Source organism: Capra hircus, chromosome 22, assembly GCF_001704415.2.
Source record: "Capra hircus breed San Clemente chromosome 22, ASM170441v1, whole genome shotgun sequence".
NCBI classification, from domain to species: domain Eukaryota; kingdom Metazoa; phylum Chordata; class Mammalia; order Artiodactyla; family Bovidae; genus Capra; species Capra hircus.
The window spans coordinates 1,714,063-1,737,827 of record NC_030829.1 but is presented as its reverse complement, the minus strand read 5'-3'; the positions used below and the strand labels follow the sequence as shown (position 1 = coordinate 1,737,827).

Sequence of the window (23,765 nt, the reverse complement as noted above, 5' to 3'; positions counted from 1 at the left end):
ATCAGTTATTTGCCATTCTGTTTTTCCTGAGCTTCCCTAGTGGCTCAGAGGTTAAAGCGTCTGCCTGGAATGCCGGAGACCCGGGTTCGATCCCTGGGTCGGGAAGATCCCCTGGAGAACGAACTGGCAACCCGCTCCAGTACTCTTGCCTGGAGAATCCCATGGAGGGAGAAGCCTGGTAGGCTATAGTCCATGGGGTCGCAAAGAGTCGGACACGACTGAGCGACTTCACACTTCATTTTCCCTGAGCAGGAAGAAGTCCTGACAAATGGTTTTGTTTTTCTTTCTTTCCTTTTTTTCCAAAATAATTTTAAAAGTTACAGAAGACTTGCAAGGATAATACATGGTGTCCCCTGTATATACAGCTTTTTCTAATGTTAACATTTTATTTAAGCATAAGTTTATGAAAATGAAGAAATTTCCCCATTTTCCATAACCTTGCCACTTTGGAAGAGTAATAGTTACTAGTAGAACATCCCAGAATGTGAGTTTGTGTAATGTCCTACTGTGACGTGATACTCTCATAGGTCATAGGTGTGTGGGCAGCGTGCCACGTGTGATGGCCTCTCTCCCCTGTGGACAGGTGAGACCAGTGCACTACTGTTGATGATGTTAACCCTGAACACAGGCTACGGTGGTGATCATAGCTTTTTATGTAGATCATAAATTTTGATAGATTTATTTTGGGGTCTTTTTGAGACCTACATTAAAAAAGAAATTACAGTTTAATCATTTCGTTCCGATATTGAGACCTACACTTTTAGGTTGAAGTCTTCAGCTGAATGGAGCCACTGCTTTACAAAAAGAGTTGGAAAGAGACCCAAGTAAGTGTTCTGTACGTTTGCTTCCTGAGATGGACAAAACGCGTCTTTCAAAATTGACTTTAAAAGTTTAGGCTTGCGAGGGCTTCTGCAGAGACTTTGACTTACCTAGAAGCTTGATTCTGTAAATTGCAAGCACTGGAGAGGGTGACATTTTCAGCAATAATTTTGTTAGTTCAGGTGTACCGTGACCCACGTGGTCCGTCACTTGGCTGTCTTCCCTCATGCAGGTGAGATCCAGAGAGTGAAGAGAGCCACTTGGCTGTGGTCCTGGCCCCTTTGGTAACCCAGGCCTTTCACTCTTCACCCTTTGCGCATCTTTAAATTTCACCATAAGGTATGAGGGAGAGAGTAGGTTTATCTCAGAGTCTCACTGAATAGGGCTTTGATGAAATAAAGTTGTGATGGAGAACACGAAAGGAGACAATAAAAGCAGGAAAAATAGTAAGGCTCCATCTCCCAGTCTCTGGATTCTAGCATATTGTTACTTATTTTATCTAGTCTTTCTAAGTTTCCAGCTCAGAATTCATTTTTATCTTGGGGTGTAGGGCCTTGTATGCCAAAACCCATTAGAACTAACTGGATTAACAACTTTGTAACTCACACTGCACAGTGATACTTTAATTTCCACTTTTGGACAGTGTTCAGAAGAAAATAGTTTCACTAAAATATACTGTAAGATCACTGAGTTTTATGCCTTTTTTTTTTTTCATTTTTCTTAATTGCAGTATAATTCAACATAATGTAAAATTTGCCATTTAAAAGTGTTTTTTTAGAATATTCACTATATTGTGCAACCATCAAACCTTTATTTCCAGAATATTTTCATCATCTCCCAAAGAAACTCTCTGTAATTTTTTAAATTAATCTTCTATTGATGCTTAACTGGCCCACAGCACTGTTAGTGCCTGGTGCTCGTCACAGTGATTTGATGTGTCGCCAGATTCAGAGGGAAATGGAGAAAGTGGGGAAAACCACGAGACCGTTCAGGTATGCCCTAAGTCAGATCCCTTACGACTGTACAGTGGGAGTGAGAAATAGGTTCCAGGATGAGATCTGATAGAGTGCCTGAAGAACTATGGACGGAAGTTCTTGGCATTGTACAGGAGGCAGTAACCAAGACTATCCCCAAGAAAAAGAAACGCAAAAAGGCAAAACGGCTGTCTGAGGAGGCTTTACAAATAGCTGAGAAAAAAAGAGAAGCTAAAGGCAAAGGAGAAAAGGAAAGATATACCCATTTGAATGGAGAGTTCCAAAGAATAGCAGGGAGAGAAAACAAAGCCTTCCTCAGTGATCAGTGCAGAGAAATAGAGGAAAACAATAGAGTGGGAAAGACTAGAGATCTCTTCAAGAAAATTAAAGATACCAACGGAACATTTCATACAAAGATGGGCACAATTAAGGACAGAAATGGTATGGACCTAACAGAAGCAGAAGATTTTAAGAGTTGGCAAGAATACATAGAAGAACTATACAAGAAAGATCTTAATAACCCAGATAACCATGATGGTGTGATTACTCACCTAGAGCCAGACATCCTGGAATGCAAAGTCAAGAGGACCTTAGGAAGCATCACTACAAACAAAGCTAGTGAAGGTGATGGAATTCCAGTTGAGCTATTTCAAATCCTAAAAGATGATACCGTGAAAGTGCTGCACTCAATATGCCAGCAAACTTGGAAAATTCAGCAGTGGCCACAGGACTGGAAAAGGTCAGTTTTCATTCCAGTCCCAAAGAAAGGCAATATTCAAACTACCACCCAATTGTACTCATCTCACACGCTAGCAAAGAAAGTAATGCTCAAAATTCTCCAAACCAGGTTTCAACAGTACATGAACCATGAACTTCTAGATGTTCAAGCTGGATTTAGAAAAGGCAGAGGAACCAGAGATCAAATTGCCAACATCCATTGGATCATTGAAAAAGCAAGAGAGTTCCAGAAAAACATCTACTTCTGCCCTATTGACTACACCAAAGTGTTTGACCCTATGGATCACAACAAGCTATGGAAAATTCTTCAAGAGATGGGAATACCAGACCACCCATCTGCCTCCTGAGAAATCTGTATGCAGGTCAAGAAGCAACAGTTAGAACTGGACATAGAACAATAGACTGGTTCCAAATTGGGAAAGGAGTATGTCAGGCTGTATATTGTCACCCTGCTTATTTAACTTCTGTGCAGAGTACATCATGAGAAATGCTGGGCTGGATGAAGCACAAGCTGGAATCAAGATTGCCAGGAGAAACATCAGTATCCTCAGATATGCAGATAACACCACCCTTATGGCAGACAGTGAAGAGGAACTAAAGAGTCTCTTGATGAAAGTGAAAGAGGAGAGTGAAAAAGCTGGCTTAAAACTCAATATTCAAAAAACTAAGGTCATGGCATCCGGTCCCATCACTTCATGGCAAATAGATGGGGAAACAATGGAAACAGTTTATTTTGGGGGGCTCCAAAATCACTGCAGATGGTGACTGCAGCCATGAAATTAAAAGACACTTCCTCCTTGGAAGAAAAGCTATGACCAACCTAGACAGCATATTAAAAAGCAGAGACATTACCTTGCCAGCAAAAGTCTGTCTAGTTAAAGCTATAGTTTTTCCAGTAGTCATGTATGGAAGTGAGAGTTGGACTGTAAAGAAAGATGAGTGCCGAAGAATTGATACTTTTGAACTGTGGTATTGGAGAAGACTCTTGAGAGTCCCTTGGATTGCAAGAAGATCCAACCAGTGAAACCTAAAGGAAATCAGCCCTGAATAATCATTGGAAGGACTGATGCTGAAGCTGAAACTAATACTTTGGCCACCTAATGCGAAGAACTCACTCATTGGAAAAGACCCTGATGCTGGGCAAGATTGAAGGCAGGAGGAAAAGGGGACGGCAGAGGATGAAATGGTTGGATAGCATTACCGACTTGATGGATGTGAGTTTGAGTAAGCTTCTGGAGTTGGTGATGGACAGGGAAGCCTGGGATCCATGGGGTCGCAAAGAGTCAGACACGACTGAGCGACTGAACTGAACTGACTCATTACAAATTGATCACCATGATAAGTCTAGTTACCATCTGTCATCATGCAATCATTATATTTGTATGCTTTGATTTGGGATTTTTCTGATAATTTTTTTATAATAATTGAACATGTGTGTCAGGCAACTCAAATTCTTTTTACTCTGTGCATATTTGTAAATGACTGAGAAATCACCATGAGTATTGATTTGGGGATTACAAATAAATTTTAGTGGGTAGGCATATTTACAAATGCAGAATCCATGAGTAATGAGAATTGATTACTTTCAAATCTCATCTAAAAATAAAGATCTTGAGTTGCTTGTGTTTTTTTTTATGACCATCTTACAGAAATTATTAGAAAAAGAATGCCCTGAACAGTTTGTATTTCAACATTCACCATTTTATGTTGTAGAGAAAGCAGCTCTCTGCCAGATGGGTTTTGTACAGCTGCGGATGAGTTAGGCTTGTGGTCTCTATCCCCTTTCCCCTATCACAGCTTTACACAGGAACTTTGAGCAATTTAAGAAACCAAGTTTCTCCTTCTCAGTGTTGGATATAATGCTGTGAGCTGTCGACTGGCCTGATTGAGTTTCATTTAGTGCGTAAAGACCAGGGACTGCCTTTCATCACTTTTTTAAATTTAATTTTTTAATTGAAGTATATAGTTGATTTCCAGTGTTGTGCCAATCTCTGCTGTACAACAGAGTGACTCAGTTATGCACATATATGCATTCTTCTTTAATGTATATTCTGTTCCATTATAGTTTGTGACTGGATATTGTGTATAGTTCCCTGTGATATATAGGACCTTGTTGTTCATAACTGTTTTTTGGTCCGAATACAAAACTAGGATAATGCAATATCAGAAGTAGCTTTTTCTATTCTAACAGTATATTATAACCTTATTTTATTGCTCTTAAATCCAGTCTGACAATTTCCACCCTTTAATTAGAGTATTTGGATTGTTTAAACTTAATGTATCTCTCATTAATTTGGACCTTACTAATTTGAGATTTTCAAAACTTAATAAATATTTACCACTATCCATTTGTGAATAATCATTATTAAAGCATATCTTAAGGGCCTCTACTAAGTAGGATTGACTGTAAATGTAGATGGAAAACATTGATGTCTACATAATATGATTTCAGGTGGGCCAAGGTCTTCTTTCTCAAAATTTCTTTTGAAACTTGCACATGAATACTTACAGAATATCTAGTATACTTATATGAATATCTAGTATACTTATATATGTATATCTAGTATACTTATATGTGTATATCTAGTATGCTTGTTAGTCGATGGCATTAGCCTTTGATGTAATATTTTATGTAGTGCTCTGTAAAATAAGAGAAGCAACAAGAGACTAACATTGTTATTTACATGAACTTGTATGAAATGCTTTTTCATCAAAGTAGAATTTGGTATTCTTTTGTTTATATTCCTTTTCCCCTTTTTGGAAACCTAATACTGGCAATACTTGAAGATATTGTAAGTTTGGTTCCAGACCACTTAAACAAAGTGAGTCACAGTAATTTTTTTGGTTTCCCAGTGCATATAAAGGTTATGTTCATGCTATATCGTAGTTTATTAAATGTGCAATAACATTATGTCTAAAAAGCAAAGTATCTGCCTTAACTTACTACTACTACTACCACTAAGTCACTTTAGTCGTGTTGGCCTCTGTGCGACCCCATAGACGGCAGGCAGCCCATCAGGCTCCTCTGTCCCTGGGATTCTCCAGGCAAGAACACTGGAGTGGGTTGCCATTTCCTTCTCCAATGCATGAAAGTGAAATTGCTCAGTCGTATCTGACTCTTAGGGACCCTGTGGACTGCAGCCTACCAGGCTCCTCCATCCATGGGATTTTCCAGGCAAAAGTACTGGAGTGGGGTGCCATTGCCTTCTCCAGCCTTAACTTAAAAAATACTTTATTGCTAAAAAATGCTAACCATCACTTAAACCTTCAATGTGTCATAATCTTTTTGTTGGCAGAGGGTTTGGACTTGGTGTTGGTGGCTGCTGGCTGATCAGGGTGGTGGTTGCTAAAGGTTGGGATGAATTTCTTAAAATAAGACAACAATAAAGTCTGCCGCCTTGATTATTCATAGGTGATTTCTCTGTACCCTGCAGTACTGTGATAGCATCTGACCCATAGTAGAATGTCTTTCAAAATTAGAGTCAGTCCTCTCAAGCCCTTTTACTTTTATCAAATAAGTTGATGTAGTCTTCTAATTCCTCTGTTGTCATTTCAACAAGCTTCACAGCAGCTTCACTGAAGTATATTTCATCCAAAGAAACCACTTATTTTCCTCATCAGTAGGAAGCAGGTCTTTGTCCATTCAGATTCTATCAGGAGGTGCAGTGATTCGCTCCCGTCTTCCGGCTCCACTTCTAAACCTGGCTCTTTTGCTGTTTCCACCACATCTGCAGTGCCTTCTTCCACTGAAGGCTTGAGCCCCTCAAAGTCACCCAGGAGGGTTGGAGTCAACTTCTTTCAAAAACTCCTGTCTTAATGTTGATACTTTGACCTCTTCCCATGAATCTTGAATGTTCCTCCTGGCAGCTAGAATGGTGAATCCTTTCCAGAAGGTTTTCAATTGATTTTGCCCAGATTTATTGGAGGAATCACTACGCATGGTGACTGTAGCGTTAGAAAATATATTTCTTAAATAATAAGACTCGAAAGTTGAAATGACTGCTTGACTCATGAGCTGCAGAATGGACGTTGTGTTACCAGGCATGAAAATACCATTAACCTCTTTGTCCATCTCCACCAGCGCTCTTGGGTGTCCAGATGTTGTGTGAATGAACAGTCATATTTTGAAAGTGATTTTTTTCTGAGCAGTAGATCTCAACAGTGGGCTTAAAATGTTTAGTAAAGTGTGTTGTCCAGAGAAGGCAATAGCAACCCACTCCAGTACTCTTGCCTGGAGAATCCCATGGACGGAGGAGCCTGGTGGGCTGCAGTCCATGGGGTCGCTAAGAGTCGGACACGACTGAGCGACTTCAGTTTGACTTTTCACTTTCATGCATTGGAGAAGGAAATGGCAACCCACTCCAGTGTTCTTGCCTGGAGAATCCCAGGGACAGGGGAGCCTGGTGGGCTGCTGTCTATGGGGTCGCACAGAGTCAGACACGACTGGAGCGACTCAGCAGCAGCTGCCGCAGCCGCAGCAGCAGCCGCAGCAGCTGCAGCCGCCGCAGCAGCTGCAGCCGCCGCAGCAGCAGCCACGGCCGCCGCAGCAGCCGCCGCAGCAGAGTGTGTTGTCAACTGATGTGCTGTCATCTAGGCTTCATAAAGCCTATGATGGAAAAGGGTCTGAAGCTGTACAGCTGAAACTAGCATGCTGTTATAAGGCAGCTAGAGTTAAAGAAAATAAATAAAAGAAATGGCCCTAGGCTTTCAGATGGTAAAAGAGCATCGGTTTCAGCTTCACGTCACCAGCTGCATTAAAGAGTCAGCCAATCCTCTGAAGCTTTGAAACCAAGTACTGACTCCCTCTAGCTGTGAAAGTCCCAGTTGGGATCTTCTTCCAATAGAAAGCTGTTTCATCTACATCCTATCCAGACCACTAAAACTTTCTCCATATCAACAGTAAGGTCATTTCAGTTTCTTATCATTTGTGTGTTCACTAGAGTAGCATTTTTAATTTCCTTCAAGAACTTTCTTTTGTACCCACTTCTTGGCAGTTTGGCACAAGAGGCCTGGCTTTAGGGCTGTCTTGGTTTTCGACATGCCTTCCTTACTGAGCTTAATTATTTCTGACTTCCGATTTGAAGTAAGAGACATGTGACTCTTTCTTTCACTTGACTCCTTGGAGGCTGTTGTAAGGCTATTGCTTGGCCTGTTTTCAGCCTCGCTCTGTCTCAGGGAACAGGGAGGCCCGAGGAGGAGAGAGGTGGGGGAACGGCCACCATGGAGCCTCAGGACACACACATTTACCAAGTAAGCTTGCCATCCTGTGTGGGGCGTGGCTTGTGGCGCCCTCAAAGAATCGCAGTGACCACATCAAAGACCACTGATCACAGATCGCCATAATAAATATAACACTAGCGGAGAAGCTTGAACCATTGCCAGAGTTACTACAAAAGCCTGACCGGAGAGGGAGTCCGGAGAGGGAGTGAGCAGATGCTGTTGGGGAGATGGTGCCCATAGGTTGGCTCAGTGCAAGGTTGCCACAAACCTTCAATTTGTAAAAAGCAGGGTGACTGTGAAATGAGGCGTGCTAGTAACGTTTCTGAACGTCTTACCAGGCCATCGAGCTGTATACATCGGTGTTCACGTCCCGTTTAGTAAAGAGAGTCGCCGGCGTCACAGGCATCGCGGACACAAGCATCACCACCGGAGGAGGAAAGACAAGGACTCAGACAGAGAGGATGGACGGGAGTCTCCTTCTTATGGTAAGAGAAGTGGGAAGTTCTTTCCTGGGAAGTTCTCCACCAACGCTTTAAGGTTCTTTCCTGGAAATTTTATTTTTAAATAAACATTTCCTTTTAAAAATCGTATTTCTATAATAATTTAGACATTATATGCATTGAGGAATAGTAATTGAAGTAAGAATATTTTTTTCTTTAAGAAAAATGCTTAGTTTATAGCTTAAGATCTACTTGAGATGGGTGAAAAAAGTAAGGGATTTTGGTTTCTTTATTGTATTCTAGCCTTGGAACTGTAAATGCTGAGTGTTGGCACTTCAAATTCAGTTTAGGAGGGTTTCTCTTTCCTTTTCTGTATTATATGTTTTGTTATTTACATATGCAATGAACAAAATATCTGGAATCCTTAGGCTCCTGGAAGAGATTGAAATTTTTAAGAGTTTTCATTCTTAAGTACATCTTTTGACCAGAAGATTTTATCCTATGCTGGATTACTTGATTTTCTTTGGGGGAAAAAAAAAAAGAAGAGTGCTTTGATTAGATAGTATATCTTTAGAAAGACAAGACTTTTTGTTTGAGAGCAGAGCAATAAAGAAGTGCCAGCAGACACAGTAAATGTTGGGAATCTTACAAAGGAAAAAAGCCATATAGTAGAGAAAAGAAAATTAATATCTGATAATAATGATTGCTAGTGATTTAAGTGGCCCTGAGAGCTGGAGCGGCGAGAACCAGAAAGAGTAGCGGTGCAGCCTGAGCAGGGGCCTCAGACGTGCGCCCAGCCAACAGCCAAGGCGTCAGTGGCTTTTGAGGACATTGTGGCCCTCGTGGCTGTGTACACCATAGGTCCTGCGTGTGTGCTCTCAGGAGCCAAGTGAGCTGCACCCCATGGGCACTTGTGTGCTGTGCTAAAAAAAGGTTTTGTCGAAGAGTGTAAGAATTACTGTGTGTTATACAGCTTATGTCATGACTGAAGGAAGGGAAATACTGATGGCCTAGTAAAATGCTAACTGCTGTTTCTGTGAAGTATTCCACTGAGCCCTTGACATATGCCCTTTGATTTAATCTTCTCATCATTAAAAAAAACTAAAGATTGGTGTTATTGTTTTCATTGTATAGATGGATAAGCCTCAACTTAGAGAGGCTACATGATGGGAATCTCTTCACCAGTCCTAAGAGATACTGGCAGCCTGATAAACTGTATCAATATTAAGGGGTCGCATAGCCACAAAAGATGACGTCACTAGCAAAGGGAAAGTCGATGCTCATTTCAGAAAGGCTCACTAGTGGACTCTGATGCTGTTGGTAGTGGAGAAGTATCTTGCTGAGCTTCCCAGGTGGCTCAATGGCAGAGAATCTACCTGCCAAGCAGGAGACATGAATTCAGTCCCTGGGTCGGAACACCCTCCTGGAGAAGAAAATGGCAGCCCACTCCGATATTCTCATCTGGAGAATCCAGTGGACAGAGGAGCGTGGCAGGCTCCATACAGTCCTTGGGGTGGCAAAGAGTCAGATGTGACTGAGCAAGTATTCTATTCCATGTGACGATCCATCCAGCTTAGAGTATTTTACTTTGTGAGTAGGTGAACATGCTTTTTTATTTCATTCCGAGTAAAAAGGTGTACAGTATTTTTTAATAGAAAAGTTTTTTATTATGTTTATATGTTCACTTGGCTAGGCGATTTAATAAACTTTCAAGCTGAGTCTATATTTGAAGTCTAAATATAGTGGTTTGAAAAATATATTTGGTGGAGAAAATATTTGTAACTTTTTCATGGAGTTATTATGCCTAGAAAAGTTTTATGTCACAGAAGTGGGTTTATTTTGGTTTCAACTGCCAGTCTGCATCCTAGAAGTGGCTGTGAATGAAGTGGCTTCTTTCCTCCCCGACTCTCTAAAAAGAGATTATGCCGGTCTGCTGCTTCTGGACATGATGGAATAATAGGAATTGAATTTGCATTCCAATTTTAAATAGCTAGAAAGCTGCACAAAGTGTTTGAAATAGTAATTTTCAGACGCTGGACAACAGGTAGCATAGGACACTGAGCTCTGTGAGAGGGGAAGCGGTGAGATGGGCCCTGTGGTTCCTGAACTCATCAAGCTAGTTGGTTCCCAGGCTGCAACATGAGGAGCTGGGACAGAACCTCGCAGCTCTCAGGGTTGAGGAGGTAGGCTGGGACTGGGGAGGCCTCCGATGGTAGCATTTAAGATGTAGAGTGCCAGAGAATAGAGAGCTGCACCTAGAGGGCTCCAAAGGTCTGAAGAAGGGCACTGTTCAGTCTTCGGCTGAATACTCACGTGGGTGTGTGTGTGACGGAAAACTGTCTGGAGCTTGCCGACGACCAGCAGAAAGCAGGCGCAGGAAGTAGATCCTGGATTCCACACGAAGACTGGGCGCAGGTGTGTTCCCACCACTCTGAGGGCAGAGGCCTCAGAAGGGTATTGACTGAGGTTTACACTCAAGACTGCAGTGACTCTACTATAAAAAAATCTTTTTAAAGCAGGTCTTGAAAGAATTGAATTGACCTTAAAGTTTCTGCATGTCAGAACAAACTCTAGTACTACTAAAAGAAATACAGTAAAACCTAGCATTTAACCGTGTGAAGTGCACAATATCTGACATTCACAACTTATTTGAAATATAGTGAAGTAGGAAAGTAGGCATAACCAAGAGAAAACTGAATCCGTAGGAACAGATCCAGAAATGACAGACTTAATGGAATTCTAAAGCAACCATGTTAAAGCAGTATAATAAATGCTCTTTATAGGATCAGAGGGGGAGAGAGAAATAGACTGATGAGGAGGGAGGCTGAAATATATGAAAACCCCAAATGGAACTTCTGCACATGAAAAATACCATATTTGAAATGAATAGTACAGCAGATAAGATTAACAGATGATTTGACATTACAGAACAAGAAAGATTAGTGATTTTTGAAGAGATTGTGATAGAAACTAATCAAAATGAAACAGAAAAAAAAGCTGAAAAACCAATAAACAGCATCAGTAATTTGTCAGACAATATCAGTTCAGGTAGTCTAACATATATATAATTGGAGTGCCAGAAAAATTTCCAAACGTAATTAAAACTCTGAACTCACAGGTCCAAGGAGTTCAGCAAAGCCCAAGGAGAAGAAACACGAAGAAAACCACCCAAAGTCACAAATATCAAACTGCCGAAACCAAGATGTACCAGTCCTACATAGCTTCAAAACCCATGAAGCAAAAACTGATAAAATTGGAAAGCGAGAAATTGACAAGTGTAGTTGGAAATAACAACTTTCCTTCCTCAGTAATGGATAGAACAAGTGAACAAAAAATCAGTAAGGATGTGGAAAACCTAAGTAACACTGTCAGGCTGATAGTCACGTGCATAGAACTCAACCACAGCAAAATACATGTTCTCTACAAGTGCATATTGAGGATTTACCAAGATCATGTTCTAGGCCGTAAAACAAGTCAGTACATTTGAAAAGACTGAAAGTATATTCTCTGACCACAATAGAATTAAAACTAGAAACATACTGAGGTAAATACCCAGATATTTGGAAATTAAATGCAAAGCTTCTCAGTAACTCATGGGTTAAATGCAATCACAGTAGAAGTCAGAAAGTATCTTGAATTCATGAAAATGAAAACCCAGTATAGGCAGTAACTGAGAGGACATTCTTCAAAGTGAGGACATAGTTTTGACATGCACAGGTTTCATTTAGCATGGCTCTCTGCAAAGTGAGGATGTCTATATTTTGAAATTTGTCAGGTGTAGCTGAAGCAGTGCTTAGAGAAAAATGTATAGCATTTTATCTTCATATTAGAAAAAAGGAAAGACCTAATCAGTGATTTAAGCTTGTAACTTAAGAAATTAAAGGAACAAGTAGAGCAAATTAAACCAAAATAAGGAAATCATTGAAATGAGAGCAAAAATGAATGAAATAAAAATTAGACCAATATTAGCAAAAATCAATCAGACTGAAATCTGGTTCTTTGAAAAGATCAATAAAATTGATAAATCTAAATAGCCAGACTGATCATGTCAGGGGAAAAAGATACAAATGACCAGCAGTAGAAATTTTCAGTACAGATTCTACAGATAAGGAGGGAGTATTATGAATGATTCTATGCCAACAAAATTGATACTTCAGATTAAATGAGGAAGTTTCTTAGGATTACATGCTATTAAGCAGAAATGGGTAACTTGAATTACCCTACATGTAGAAAAAGACATTGAATTTGTAGTCTCAGATATTCCCATGATGAAAATTTTCTCCTCCGTACATAGCAACATATAAAAGCAAGAAATAACACAAACTCTGCCTGATTATTAAAGATGACAAAACTAGGAATTACAAACTAGGAATATTAGAAAACTTCCTCACTTTCCAGTCATCTTGTGAAGCCAGCATTACCCTGGTACCAGAACTTGATAAAGATGTTATAAGAGAATAAAACTGCACACTAATTGTTTCTCACAAATGTAGATTCAGAAGTCCTTAAGAAAATAAACACATCCTTTTCCCACCAATATTTAAGAGAGCTAACCCATGACAGAGTATGCTGAGTAGCGTCCCTAATGTCCGAAGTCTGTGAGTGTCAACCTTATTTAGCAAAGGCGAATTTACAGATGTAACTAAATTAAAGGATTCTGAGTAGCGGAGATCCTGCTGGATTAATGGAGATGGGCCAGATTTAATCACAAGGAGTCAGAAGATCAAAGCAGACAGCGGTGGTATTGATACAGTGGGGAGGGGTCCAGACCCCGGGAATGTAGGCAGCCTCCAGAACCTGGAGCCTCCAGGAAGAACCATCCCTATGGTTTTAGCCCTGCATACAACCCATTTTGGACTATGGTCTCCACAACTATAAGAGAATAAATTTATGTTATTTAAGGCACTGAATTTGTGACAATTGACTATAGCAGCAATAGGAAATCGATAAACAAGTGGAAATTCAGGGTCGTTTTTAAAATTTAAACATCTGTATCAATGTAAACTTATTAATAATATAAAGCAGAAAACCCCTATGTAATCATATCAATAAGACAGAAAAATTCCACCCCCCATTCATGATAAAATTCCCCTAACATACTAGGAATATTAGGAAACTTCCTCAGTGTGATAGGAGCTTCTAGAAATGCGGGTGGGAGACTGAATTTTCTCCCCATGAATTGGGAAAAAGCAGGCTGTCCTCTCTTGCCACTTCTGTTCAGCATGGTACTGGCACACGTCTCCAGCAGAAAAAGGGAAGAGAGAAATTAGATACATCCAGAAGATAACCGAAGATGTAAAATTGTCTTTATTCACAATTACAGAAACACATATGTAGCAAATCCTAAGCAATCTACAAAGCTACAAAAATACGTAAGTTTAACAAGGTTGCAGGAGACAAAATCAGGGTACAGAATCAACTGTATTTCTGTATAAGAGCAATGAGCAATCAGAAAATGAACTAAATACTGACACAGTAGCACCAGAAAGACTATTTGGGGATAAATTTACAAAAGATATGTAAGACCTAACTGTTGGAAGACTCAGGTGTCGGGAAGTCCAGTCACACCATGGTTTTGCCGTGTGTTGGTCCCAGGATACGCCTTCACTGTGAGGAGCCAGGCCGTGTGCTCACTGTGCAGGTTTGCATCTCGCGCTCCTCTTCCCCATTCATGTTCCCCTCTTCCGGTGTTTCTCCTGTTGACTAGCTTGCTCTGTGTTCTGTGTCTCTTAACCTCGTGTGTTTTTGTCTTGTCACTGACGCATTTCGTATAACCTCCTCCTTGCATCTGACTTTTCCTTCAACAGTGCTACTTCTAATCTGCTTTGTAGCCTGTTTTAATTTCCCTGTTCGGGTTTTAAATTCCTGGAGGTTTGTTTACTTAGATGTAAAATTTGAATTTGACATCCTCTCTCATATTTGGAAGAATTTGACTTGGCTTTTAATTGATGCTTGTTGTTGTATGCTTATGTATTTATCCTGGAGTCCCTGGGCTTTCAGCTGTTCTGGGCTAGAATGTATGTTAATTTCTTGGTTGGGAATCCTGTACCACACAGATAAACTCAGAGGCCATGAGTGGCAGTGGCCTGTCCTACGTCTCTGGCCTCAGAGACAGACTTGCTTTTCCATAATAGTAAGAAAAGGAGTTTTGCGTTTTCTCTTTTTTTTTTGAACTCAGGGATTTTTTTTTTTTTTTTAACTTTGGACCTTTAATTAACTATTTTAAATGTTGTATGTTGTCTAACATTTCCATCTGTTTTTGGTGAGGGAAAAGTCCTGTTTTTATGCAGAGTGTTTTCTTGGTTTTGGATGTTGCTTACTTTGTTTTTACAGAAGTTTGTTGAAGATTAGTGTGAGTTATCTTTAACATACAGTTTTTCTTTTCCATCTGTAGAGGTGATCTTTCTGTGAAATTCTTTTGTTCCAGATTGTTGGCCCTTATTTCCTTTCAGAATTGTATTCTTTTTATTATTAAATTGTATTATTTTATTATTATCAGAAGAAATTTGTTTTAATGGAATATATTTGTAACAAAACAGTGAGTAGAGAATTTCCTCACTTCTGGAAATTCTGTATTTAATTGACCTTTGTATTAATTGAGGGAGATTTTTGAGTGTGTGTCTTTAAATTCTGATTTTTGTCAAGACACACCATCCCAGAGAGTCCAGTTCATCCTCGGCACCGAGGACGACGATGAAGACCACATCCCGCACGACCTCTTCACGGAGATGGACGAGCTCTGCTACAGAGACGGGGAGGAGTATGAATGGAAGGAAACTGCCAGGTGGTGATGCCCTCGACGCTTTCAACTGCTGCTACTTGTCTTCTTTTAGCAATGAAAACATAAAATTGAAATTATGAGACACACAACGCTTTAAAACAATGAGCAGAGAATTTCCTTGTGTCCAGAAATTCAGTATTTAATTTTTCTCTTTATTCTCATAATTTGTTTCATTAAATAATTCTTAATACCGTAATAGAACACGAAAGGAATTATGTTAACTGTAGATCTTCATGTCTTTAATGAGAGAAAAACTCTGAGAAGACATTTGGCATATTTAAAGTTTAAAATAAGATTGGAAGTTGACACGATGGAATTCCAGAGTTTGTTACTATAGACTTACTATTGTGGTAGCTGGAATAGAAAGAGGAACTGCCAAGATCTAGTGACTCTCAACATTACAGACCATTAGCTTAATTTGTAAAAGTGTGTAGAAAAATTTTATTTTCGTGATGGTGATCTTTTTTTCTCTTTATAAGAATATGCTTGCATTTACCATATTTAACAGAATCACCACTGTTTGTAACATATTTGTATACACTATACATTTCAGATGGCTGAAATTTGAAGAGGATGTTGAAGATGGCGGTGACCGGTGGAGCAAACCTTATGTGGCAACTCTTTCTTTACATAGTCTTTTTGAGCTGAGAAGTTGCATCTTAAATGGAACAGTCATGCTGGATATGAGAGCAAGCACTCTCGATGAAATAGCAGGTGACAGCAAAGTGTCTTCTTAATGTTTAAATTGCAGTGAAGTTGAGATAAATAAGGAAAACAAAGTGGGATTCTAGACCGTTGATTTGATGGTTACATGTTGAGCTTCCATTCTGTGCAGGGCAGTATGAAGAGATAGACGTAAATAACCCTTTTTATCCTTGGTAAGTTTGGAATCTGAAAGATGGACTGAGACAGATGTAGCTACAGTGTCAAGAAGACTGACTCGTGCCATAAGCAAGATCCGGAGTCTGTTCTTTGGCGGTGCAGAGGAAGGAGCTTTTCGTTTCCTTGTTTCTGGGCCATGGTATCTGGGGAGGCCTAGAAGGTACATTAACTGTACAACGTATCCATAGAATGTGAACACGTGGCAGCAAGGGGAAGGTGTTGTGAGAGGAAAGAAAGTGTTGTGAGGAGGAAGAGAAAGAAGAGAAGGCTGGGAAGTACCAACAGGTATGATCTCAGGAAGGTCAGTTCTCTGTGAGTATACAGATTTCTTGAGATTTGCGGGAAAATAAATTAGAGGTGAGTTACAACTATCCTTGAATTACTGGGTTAAGAAATTGGGTTTGATTTGATAACCATTTTGGTTCTCAGTGATTTTTAAGTACGAGAATATTACCAGATGTGCAACAACTGACTGGTTCAGTATTGGGAATAGGATACAACAAGGCTGTATATTCTCACCTTGTTTATTTAGCTTACGTGCAGAGTACAGCATGTGAAATGCTGGGCTGGATGAATCACAAGTTGAATTTAAGATCACCAAGAGAAATATCAATAACCTCAGATATGCAGATGGAGAAGGCAATGGCACCCCTCTCCAGTACTCTCGCCTGGCGAATCTCATGGACGGAGGAGCCTGGTGGGCTGCAGCCCATGGAGTCGCGAAGAATCGGACACGACTGAGCGACTTCACTTTGACTTTTCACTTTCACTTTTCACTTTCATGCGTTGGAGAAGGAAATGGCAACCCACTCCAGTGTTCTTGCCTGGAGAATCCCAGGGACGGCAGAGCCTGGTGGGCTGCGGTCTATGGGATCGCGCAGAGTTGGACACGACTGAAGTGACTTAGCAGCAGCAGCAGATATCCAGATGATAACACTCTAATGGCAGAAAGTGAAGAGGAACTAAAGAGCCTCTTGATGAGGGTGAAAGAGGAGAGTGAAAAAGCTGGCTTAAAGCTCAACATTCAGAGAACTAAGATCTTGGCATCTGGTCCTACCACTTCATGGCAAGTAGAAGGGGAAAAAGTGGTGATAGTGACAGATTTGATTTTCTTAGCCTCCAAAATCACTGCAAACAGTGACTGTAGGCATGACACTAAAGTGTGTTTACTTGGAAAGAAAGCTTTGCCGAAAAGGTCTGTCTAGTTAAAGCTATGGTTTTCCCAATAGTCATGTATGGCTGTGAGAGTTGGACCATAAAGAAAGCTGAGTGCCAGAAAATTGATAATTTCGAATTGTGGTGCTGGAGTAGACTCTTGAGAGTCCCTTGGATTGCACGGAGATCAAACTAGTCAATCCTAAAGGAAATCAATCCCTGAATATTCACTGGAAGGACTGATGCAGAAGCTCCGATACTTTGGCCACTTGAAGCGAAAAGCCGACTCATTAGAAAAGATCCTGATGCTGAGAAAGATTGAAGGCAAAGGGAGAAAAGGGTGACAGAGGATGAGATGGTTGAATAGGATCACCAACTCAGTGGGCATGAATTTGAGCAAACTCTGGGAGATAGTGAGGGACCGGGGAGCGTGGTGGGCTACAGTCGGTGAGGTCGCAAAGAGTCGGACACAGCTGAGGATGGAACAGCAACAGTGATCTCGGTGTGTGTCCGCAGGGTTATTCTGGGAGGGGGGGTAGGGTGGCTTTGGGTTAGAACAGGTTAGAAGCCAGGAGGTTGTTTATTCTCTCGGAATGTCTCAGCAAGAAATGCCAGCGGCCTAAAGTGTGGCAGGTGGCACCAGTGGAAATGGAGAGAGAGAGCAAAAAGGTGGCTGTGATGAAGCTACCTGGTCACTAGCTGAAGTTGCTCAAAGCCAAAATCAAGTTCAGTAGTGATAAACTTTATAGTGGGATTGACTACCAGTATAGTCACCTCGATAAAAAAAGAAAAAGCTATCATATTTGATTTTCAAGAGAACCGTAACTTTGTTAGAATTTCTCAGGCTGGAAATACTTTGATGTTACCAGATTGTTAATTTGACCTTGTGCTGCAAACCTGTAAGTTATCAGAGTCTTTAGCTTTCTTGCCCTCTATGAATGACTAGGAAAGCGATTTGGGAATTAGAAATACTCAATTTAGGTGAATGTAGTATGTCTTACCTTGGCTTTCCGGTGACCACATAATACAGTATATTTCAGTAAACGCATAGTCCAACTCTCACATGGATGGCAGCATGTGGTTGTGGTCTTACTGTTAGAGTTTACCTGCTCGTTGGATCCCTTACAGTTTTCTCTGAGGAATCTTACAGATTAGAAGGCTTGACTCTTCCTTCAAGTTAGTGGCGCTTTTAAAAAATATTTATATCAGTGTGTACTTTGTAAATTAAAAATAGTCCAGACAGCACAGTAGCATATAAAATGTCCCCACACCCCCCTCACAGCCTGATACGTACATTTTCCACAGAGTTACTACTTCGTATTTTATCTGTTCAGTTGCTCACCGGTTTTCTACCTCTGGATGAGTGAGAGCAGAAGCTCAGTCTGCTTCGTTAATTGCTGTGTTGCTAACACATAATAGGTGCTCAGTAAATAGTTAATTATTGAATGAATGAGTACAGATATTCATCTACAGTTTTGGAGAAAAATATGAGATGAAGCCATAAAATTCCTTCATTTCTTAGGAAACCAGTATTATTTAAATATCCAGTTTAACAGAATTTATTATATACGTATCAGTAAAGCACCTTCAGCTATATAGGAAGGCTCTTGGTGTGTAACAATAGCTTTTTAGTAAATGATAGTATTTATTAAAATCAAAGTCTCTATTAATATGTCCACTTTTGTTGGATAGTGTTCATACTTATCATTATGCATCCGTTATTAAATGTTAGAAGGGAATAATGCTTTTGAGATCCATATTTTCCTGGTAAGATTTCATTTACCATTTATTATATGTTACAGTCATCCAGGTGCTAATTTTATTTAGTAACGATTGTTATCTGTGTATTTTTCTTTGCCTAGATATGGTACTGGACAACATGATCGCCTCTGGCCAGTTGGACGAATCCATCAGAGAGAATGTCAGAGAAGCCCTTCTAAAGAGGCACCACCATCAGAATGAGAAGAGGTTCACCAGCCGGATCCCCCTAGTTCGATCTTTTGCAGACATAGGCAAGAAACATTCTGACCCTCACTTGCTTGAAAGGAACGGTGAGATAAGTTGTGGTGTCCAATTTTTCTAACACTTTACTAACGGCATTCCAGCTTGTTAGAGTTAGCATTTGGGAAAAGAAACTCATTTTTTGTAGATAATTACGTAGGTCTTTTATCTTTTTAATTCTTTTTTCAAAAAATAATAGTAGTATTTGTGCATTTAAATATTTCATTTCTGAAATGTCTTTATAATGTGGCAGAATTATCTGTAGAAATTACTTAGATAAGAAAATTAAGCATTTATTCTGTTAAAATGGGACATTGAAGTATTGGTAATATTTAAACACTACTGTAGGCTTCCCTCATAGTTCAACTGGTAAAGAATCTGCCTGTAGTGCAGGAAACTCCGGTTCGATTCCTGGGTCAGGAAGATCCCCTGGAAGGGATAGGCTACACACTCCAGTATTCTTGGGCTTCCCTTGTGGCTCAGCAGGTAAAGAATCTGCCTGCAATGTGGGAGACCTGGGTTCTGTCCCTGGGTTGGGACGATCTCCTGGAGAAGGGAAAGGCTACCCACTCCAGTATTCTAGCCTAGAGAATTCCATGGACTGTATAGTCCATGGGGTTGCAAAGAGTCGGACATGACTGAGCGACTTTCATTTTCTTTCAGACACTACACTGTACATAACCCTGATTACTCTCCTCCTTGCTTTTTTGTTTCTGTTCAAGAATTCTTGTATGGTTGGTATAAGAGCTGTAAATTGCTATCTATAAATTCAGTTTAATCTTTTGAAAATTCAAAGTCTTGTGTTTGGACCTTTAATATTAGATTTTTCCTAAGTTTTTTTTTTTTTTCTCCTGAGTAGACTATAATTGCTGGGTATAAACAGTATTTTGGAGCTGGTTTGCTTTTAATTTTCCCAGCTTTTTATTGACCTAACCTGTAAAAGGTTTTTGTACTTGTTCCTATTGTATGATGTCTTCAAGTCACGGAGAGTGGCACAGACCCACGTCCACTCACGCTTCAGCAGTGGGTTGTGGGGACGTGGGGAGACTGTTCGGGTAGCTGCTCCCCTCTGTCCTGTCTTAGAGCTGGCCTGCTGTCACTGGGGCTCTGTTAGGGTCTCAGAAATGGCTGTGATGTGATAGAGCACTGGGGTTTGTCTCAGGGTCACTGCTGTGTCGAGCTGCCCCTGTTACCCAAGGCACATGAGAGTTACGGGGAAGAGGAGTGGGGGGTGGGCCACAAACCTTTCCGCTCATCTTTCTGTCTCTGAAACACGAGTGTGGCCCTTGGGTGCTACAGGCACACTCCCGGGGGAGGACTCACCACATGTACAGTGAGTGGTACTCAGGCTCCTTCTGTGGCTCAGCCTAAGATAATTAAGTCCATTTTCTTCTGAGTAAGTGATCATTAAAACTCTTTTTAATCTATTTAAGACTGCCTTTCTATTTTCAAGGGACCTTAAGAATAAAAGAAATCTCTTCCGGGCCTAAGTTGAGTTTGAAAGCAAGCCGTCCATGTCCCTGCTCTTTCATCTTTCCATGTATTGCATATTTTCCAGTTCAGTAAAGTGAACTCATTTGCCCAGAGAGACCACATTAAATCCTTCTCCCCTGTACATAGTGGTTCCTGATTATCCTCCAGTTGTCAGTTGGTTCCTTTTAATCATAAGACATTGGCTGTTTTCTTGTAGATGCCATTTTAGCATGGGCATTCTTTTGTTTTGCTGTATTACTATAGTTGTAATTTTAACAGTTTTTCTGCATCTAGCTTATTTTTTACCTAAATAGTGGTGGTTTATGGAATAATAGTTAATATGTGTAATATTTTGGGGACCTCTTGAGCATGTAGTTTTTATTCCTTATATCAGTAGTCCCCCACCTTTTAGGCACCAGGGAACTGGTTTCATGGAAGACAATTTTTCCATGGACCAGGGTTGGGGAGGTGGTTGAGGATGCTCCTGAGATGATTCAGGCATGTTACATTTATTGTGAATCTTAATTCTGTTACTACTATATCAGCTCCACCTCAGATCATCAGACATTAGATTCAGAGGTTTGGGACCCCTGACTTAGATCAGTTGGGATTGTTCTATTTCTCATGCTTTTCCTAAAAAAAATATTGTTCCACTAAGCTACTCTTCATTAAAATAACCTGGTGTTTGAACTATAAGTATACATGACCTTTTGAAATACTCTAGACTTCCTTATTATTGTTGTTGGTAAGAAATACTTTATTCTTTGCTAGTTAAATTAGACATCGTATGTATTTGTTTTAATTTATCTGCTGCATTAGCTATGGAAGCATATCTTAGGACATTTGTTAATATCAGTTAGATAGTGAGCTCAAGAGTATGTATCTTTTAAAATTAACATGTTTCTGTTTTGAGAAAAAATTCCTATGACTTGCCTTATGTTTTAAAATTTTACTTTGAGAGTTCTGTCAGTAGATGGTGCCCTGTTGGCTTAATGTTATAAAGATTTGATACTAACTTTAAGTTAGGAATCACTAGAGACTGTTAATGTGGGCTCTGCTTGTGAGAGAATATGTAGCAGTTTGGTCCAATGTAGATAAAATACACTGAATCTAAGCTGTCAGTGCTGGTAAGTTTTGTTTGGGGTTCTAGTTCTTAGATTATTTTTGTGCTATATTTTCATTTGCTATTTACCAGCTTTGCATTGTTATTATTCTTTGTTTTTAAAGCCACACTGTTGGCCTTTCTCATTCCTAACAGAATATTGTCCTTCTCCATCTATCATTACCATTGTTTTTCATTTTTTGTTCTGAGTTTTGGATGCAGCTTCAGAGAACTAATTATAGTTTAAGCCATTTTTCAGTGATTTTCTCATATTTAAAAATCAGATTGTCATACTAACCCTGACAGCATGCGTTTGAAATTTTGGACCTTGTTTTAAAGCTTGCGGTTTACAGTGTAAATTGATTTTTGTGTGTCTCGTTTGCCTTCTGCGATAAAACTTCATCACTTTTCATTTGTTTGTTTTATCTCAGGGGAAGGCCTCTCAGCCTCCCGCCACTCTTTGCGAACAGGTCTGTCTGCCTCAAACCTTTCCTTGAGAGGAGAGTCGCCTCTATCTCTTCTTGTCAGTCATCTTCTTCCTTCTTCGAGAGCCGGGACCCCCGCGGGCTCGAGGCGCACAAGCCCCGCGCCCACCCCTCAGAGCAGCCCTCCTTCCAGCCCTGGCCTCAGCCGCCTCCACGCCAGCCCTTCCGGGCAGAGGCAGCCGCAGGCCCCAGAGCTCCTGGTGCCGCCTGCCAGTGCTGCCGTCCCCACGGTAGTAATCCACCCGCCCGAGGAAGACTTAGAAGCGCCGCAAGGCCAGGAGCAGAAGAGCGAGGAGAATGTTGGCGTCGCTGCAGGCAACTGTCCGAAGCCCTCCATGTGTGGTGCTTTCTGCCTCTGGGCCACTCGCACTTGGAATGCCTCTCAGCACATAGCTTTATCAGCATTATGTAGATGACGCTTGCAATTTATTTTGACTTCTGCATGGTTTTTTTTCTTTGTAGTGTATTATAGAGAAGGATAGAATTATTTAAAAATTTTAAGTTTTACAAAGATTTCAAAGGAGCCTACACATAATTTTAGCCCTTTCAAAATTTTTTACTGAGGTTTTGCAGGTCAATACATTTGAATGGCTCAGACAAATGTAGACATTTTTATAAGTCATCTTTTAATTTGCCATGATTAAAAAAAAATGGTGGCTCTTCTTGTGCGTTTCATTCCATCAAGTGAATGAACACATGCTTTACATAAAGTGTAGTGAGAAGCCTTTTATCTACTGTTTGTGCTTCTGTGTAAGGAATGCAGTATGTTTTCACCTTCCTGACAAAGGCAGAATGTTCTTTTTCTCATCTTGTCTCTGAGAAGATTGAGGGTCACTGTTGACTGCCTGGAGTCATCATCATTCCCAGACTAGTTTTATAATTTGGAGTTATCTTTTATTTAATGTTGTATCTATCTTTAATCTGAAGTCACCTTGGAATTTTTAGAAGTAGAGTTCCTATAGTTGCAGATAGGATTTATTTCTACATGAATTAAAAAATTATGTCTTAGTGGATAAAAGTTTTATAACTCACTTAAGGGTTGTTATATCTCTATTTGATGAGTTTATCTTATCACTGTTTATACAGTGAAAAAAATTAAGACTTAGAAATGTTAAGGTTAGACTATAAATGACCAGATAAAGGAACTGAACCCAGAACTACCTACAACAAAATCTATAGTGTAGAATTTCATTGTAAATTTTAATACTTTGTGGAACAGATGTATTATAATGACGTAACTAAACAAAAATGGAGGAAAGATACCTAGAAATAATTGCTCAGAAATAATGAACACTTTTACTTCATTAAAAAGGACTAACAAAATTGACTATTTTTCTTGAACAAAAATAACTTTGAAGTTACTTCCCCTTGCATTTGTTTTTACCTGTATCTGTCAGTAATACTGACTATCTCTTGTTTTACCAGCTTCAATCTAATTAATGATAAGAGACTGTAAACTTTGTATGAGAAGAAAGGGACATACAGGTTCCCAGCGACTTATTAGGTCACGTTAAGAGGGTGAAAAGAACAATTAACTGAAAATTGAGGGACACAATTAAATTTTTCCTCCCTCTGCTGTGAAGTATGCCATGGGATTTACCCGCCTTTGGGAAAAAAAGGAACTAGAGTGCAGGGAAGAGAGAGGATTTCTGAAGACAAGGGAGGGCTCATAATTGCTGCCTAAGATGAGGTTGT

General features: G+C 40.0%; 1 protein-coding gene across 4 annotated transcripts in view; it reads left to right on the top strand.

Annotated features, from left to right (window-relative positions):
- Nucleotides 1-23,765, top strand: part of SLC4A7 (solute carrier family 4 member 7) — a 124,682-nt gene that overhangs the window by 43,982 nt on the left and 56,935 nt on the right. For 3 of the 4 annotated variants that reach the window (XM_018067218.1, XM_018067219.1, XM_018067221.1), the window contains exons 3-6: nucleotides 8,090-8,236; nucleotides 14,837-14,975; nucleotides 15,526-15,686; nucleotides 18,872-19,060. In XM_018067218.1, coding sequence (XP_017922707.1) covers nucleotides 8,090-8,236; nucleotides 14,837-14,975; nucleotides 15,526-15,686; nucleotides 18,872-19,060 — 636 coding nt within the window. Of the gene's footprint in view, nucleotides 1-8,089; nucleotides 8,237-14,836; nucleotides 14,976-15,525; nucleotides 15,687-18,871; nucleotides 19,061-22,016; nucleotides 22,386-23,765 lie in introns of all 4 variants that reach the window. The other variant, XM_018067222.1, reaches the window with a different exon arrangement.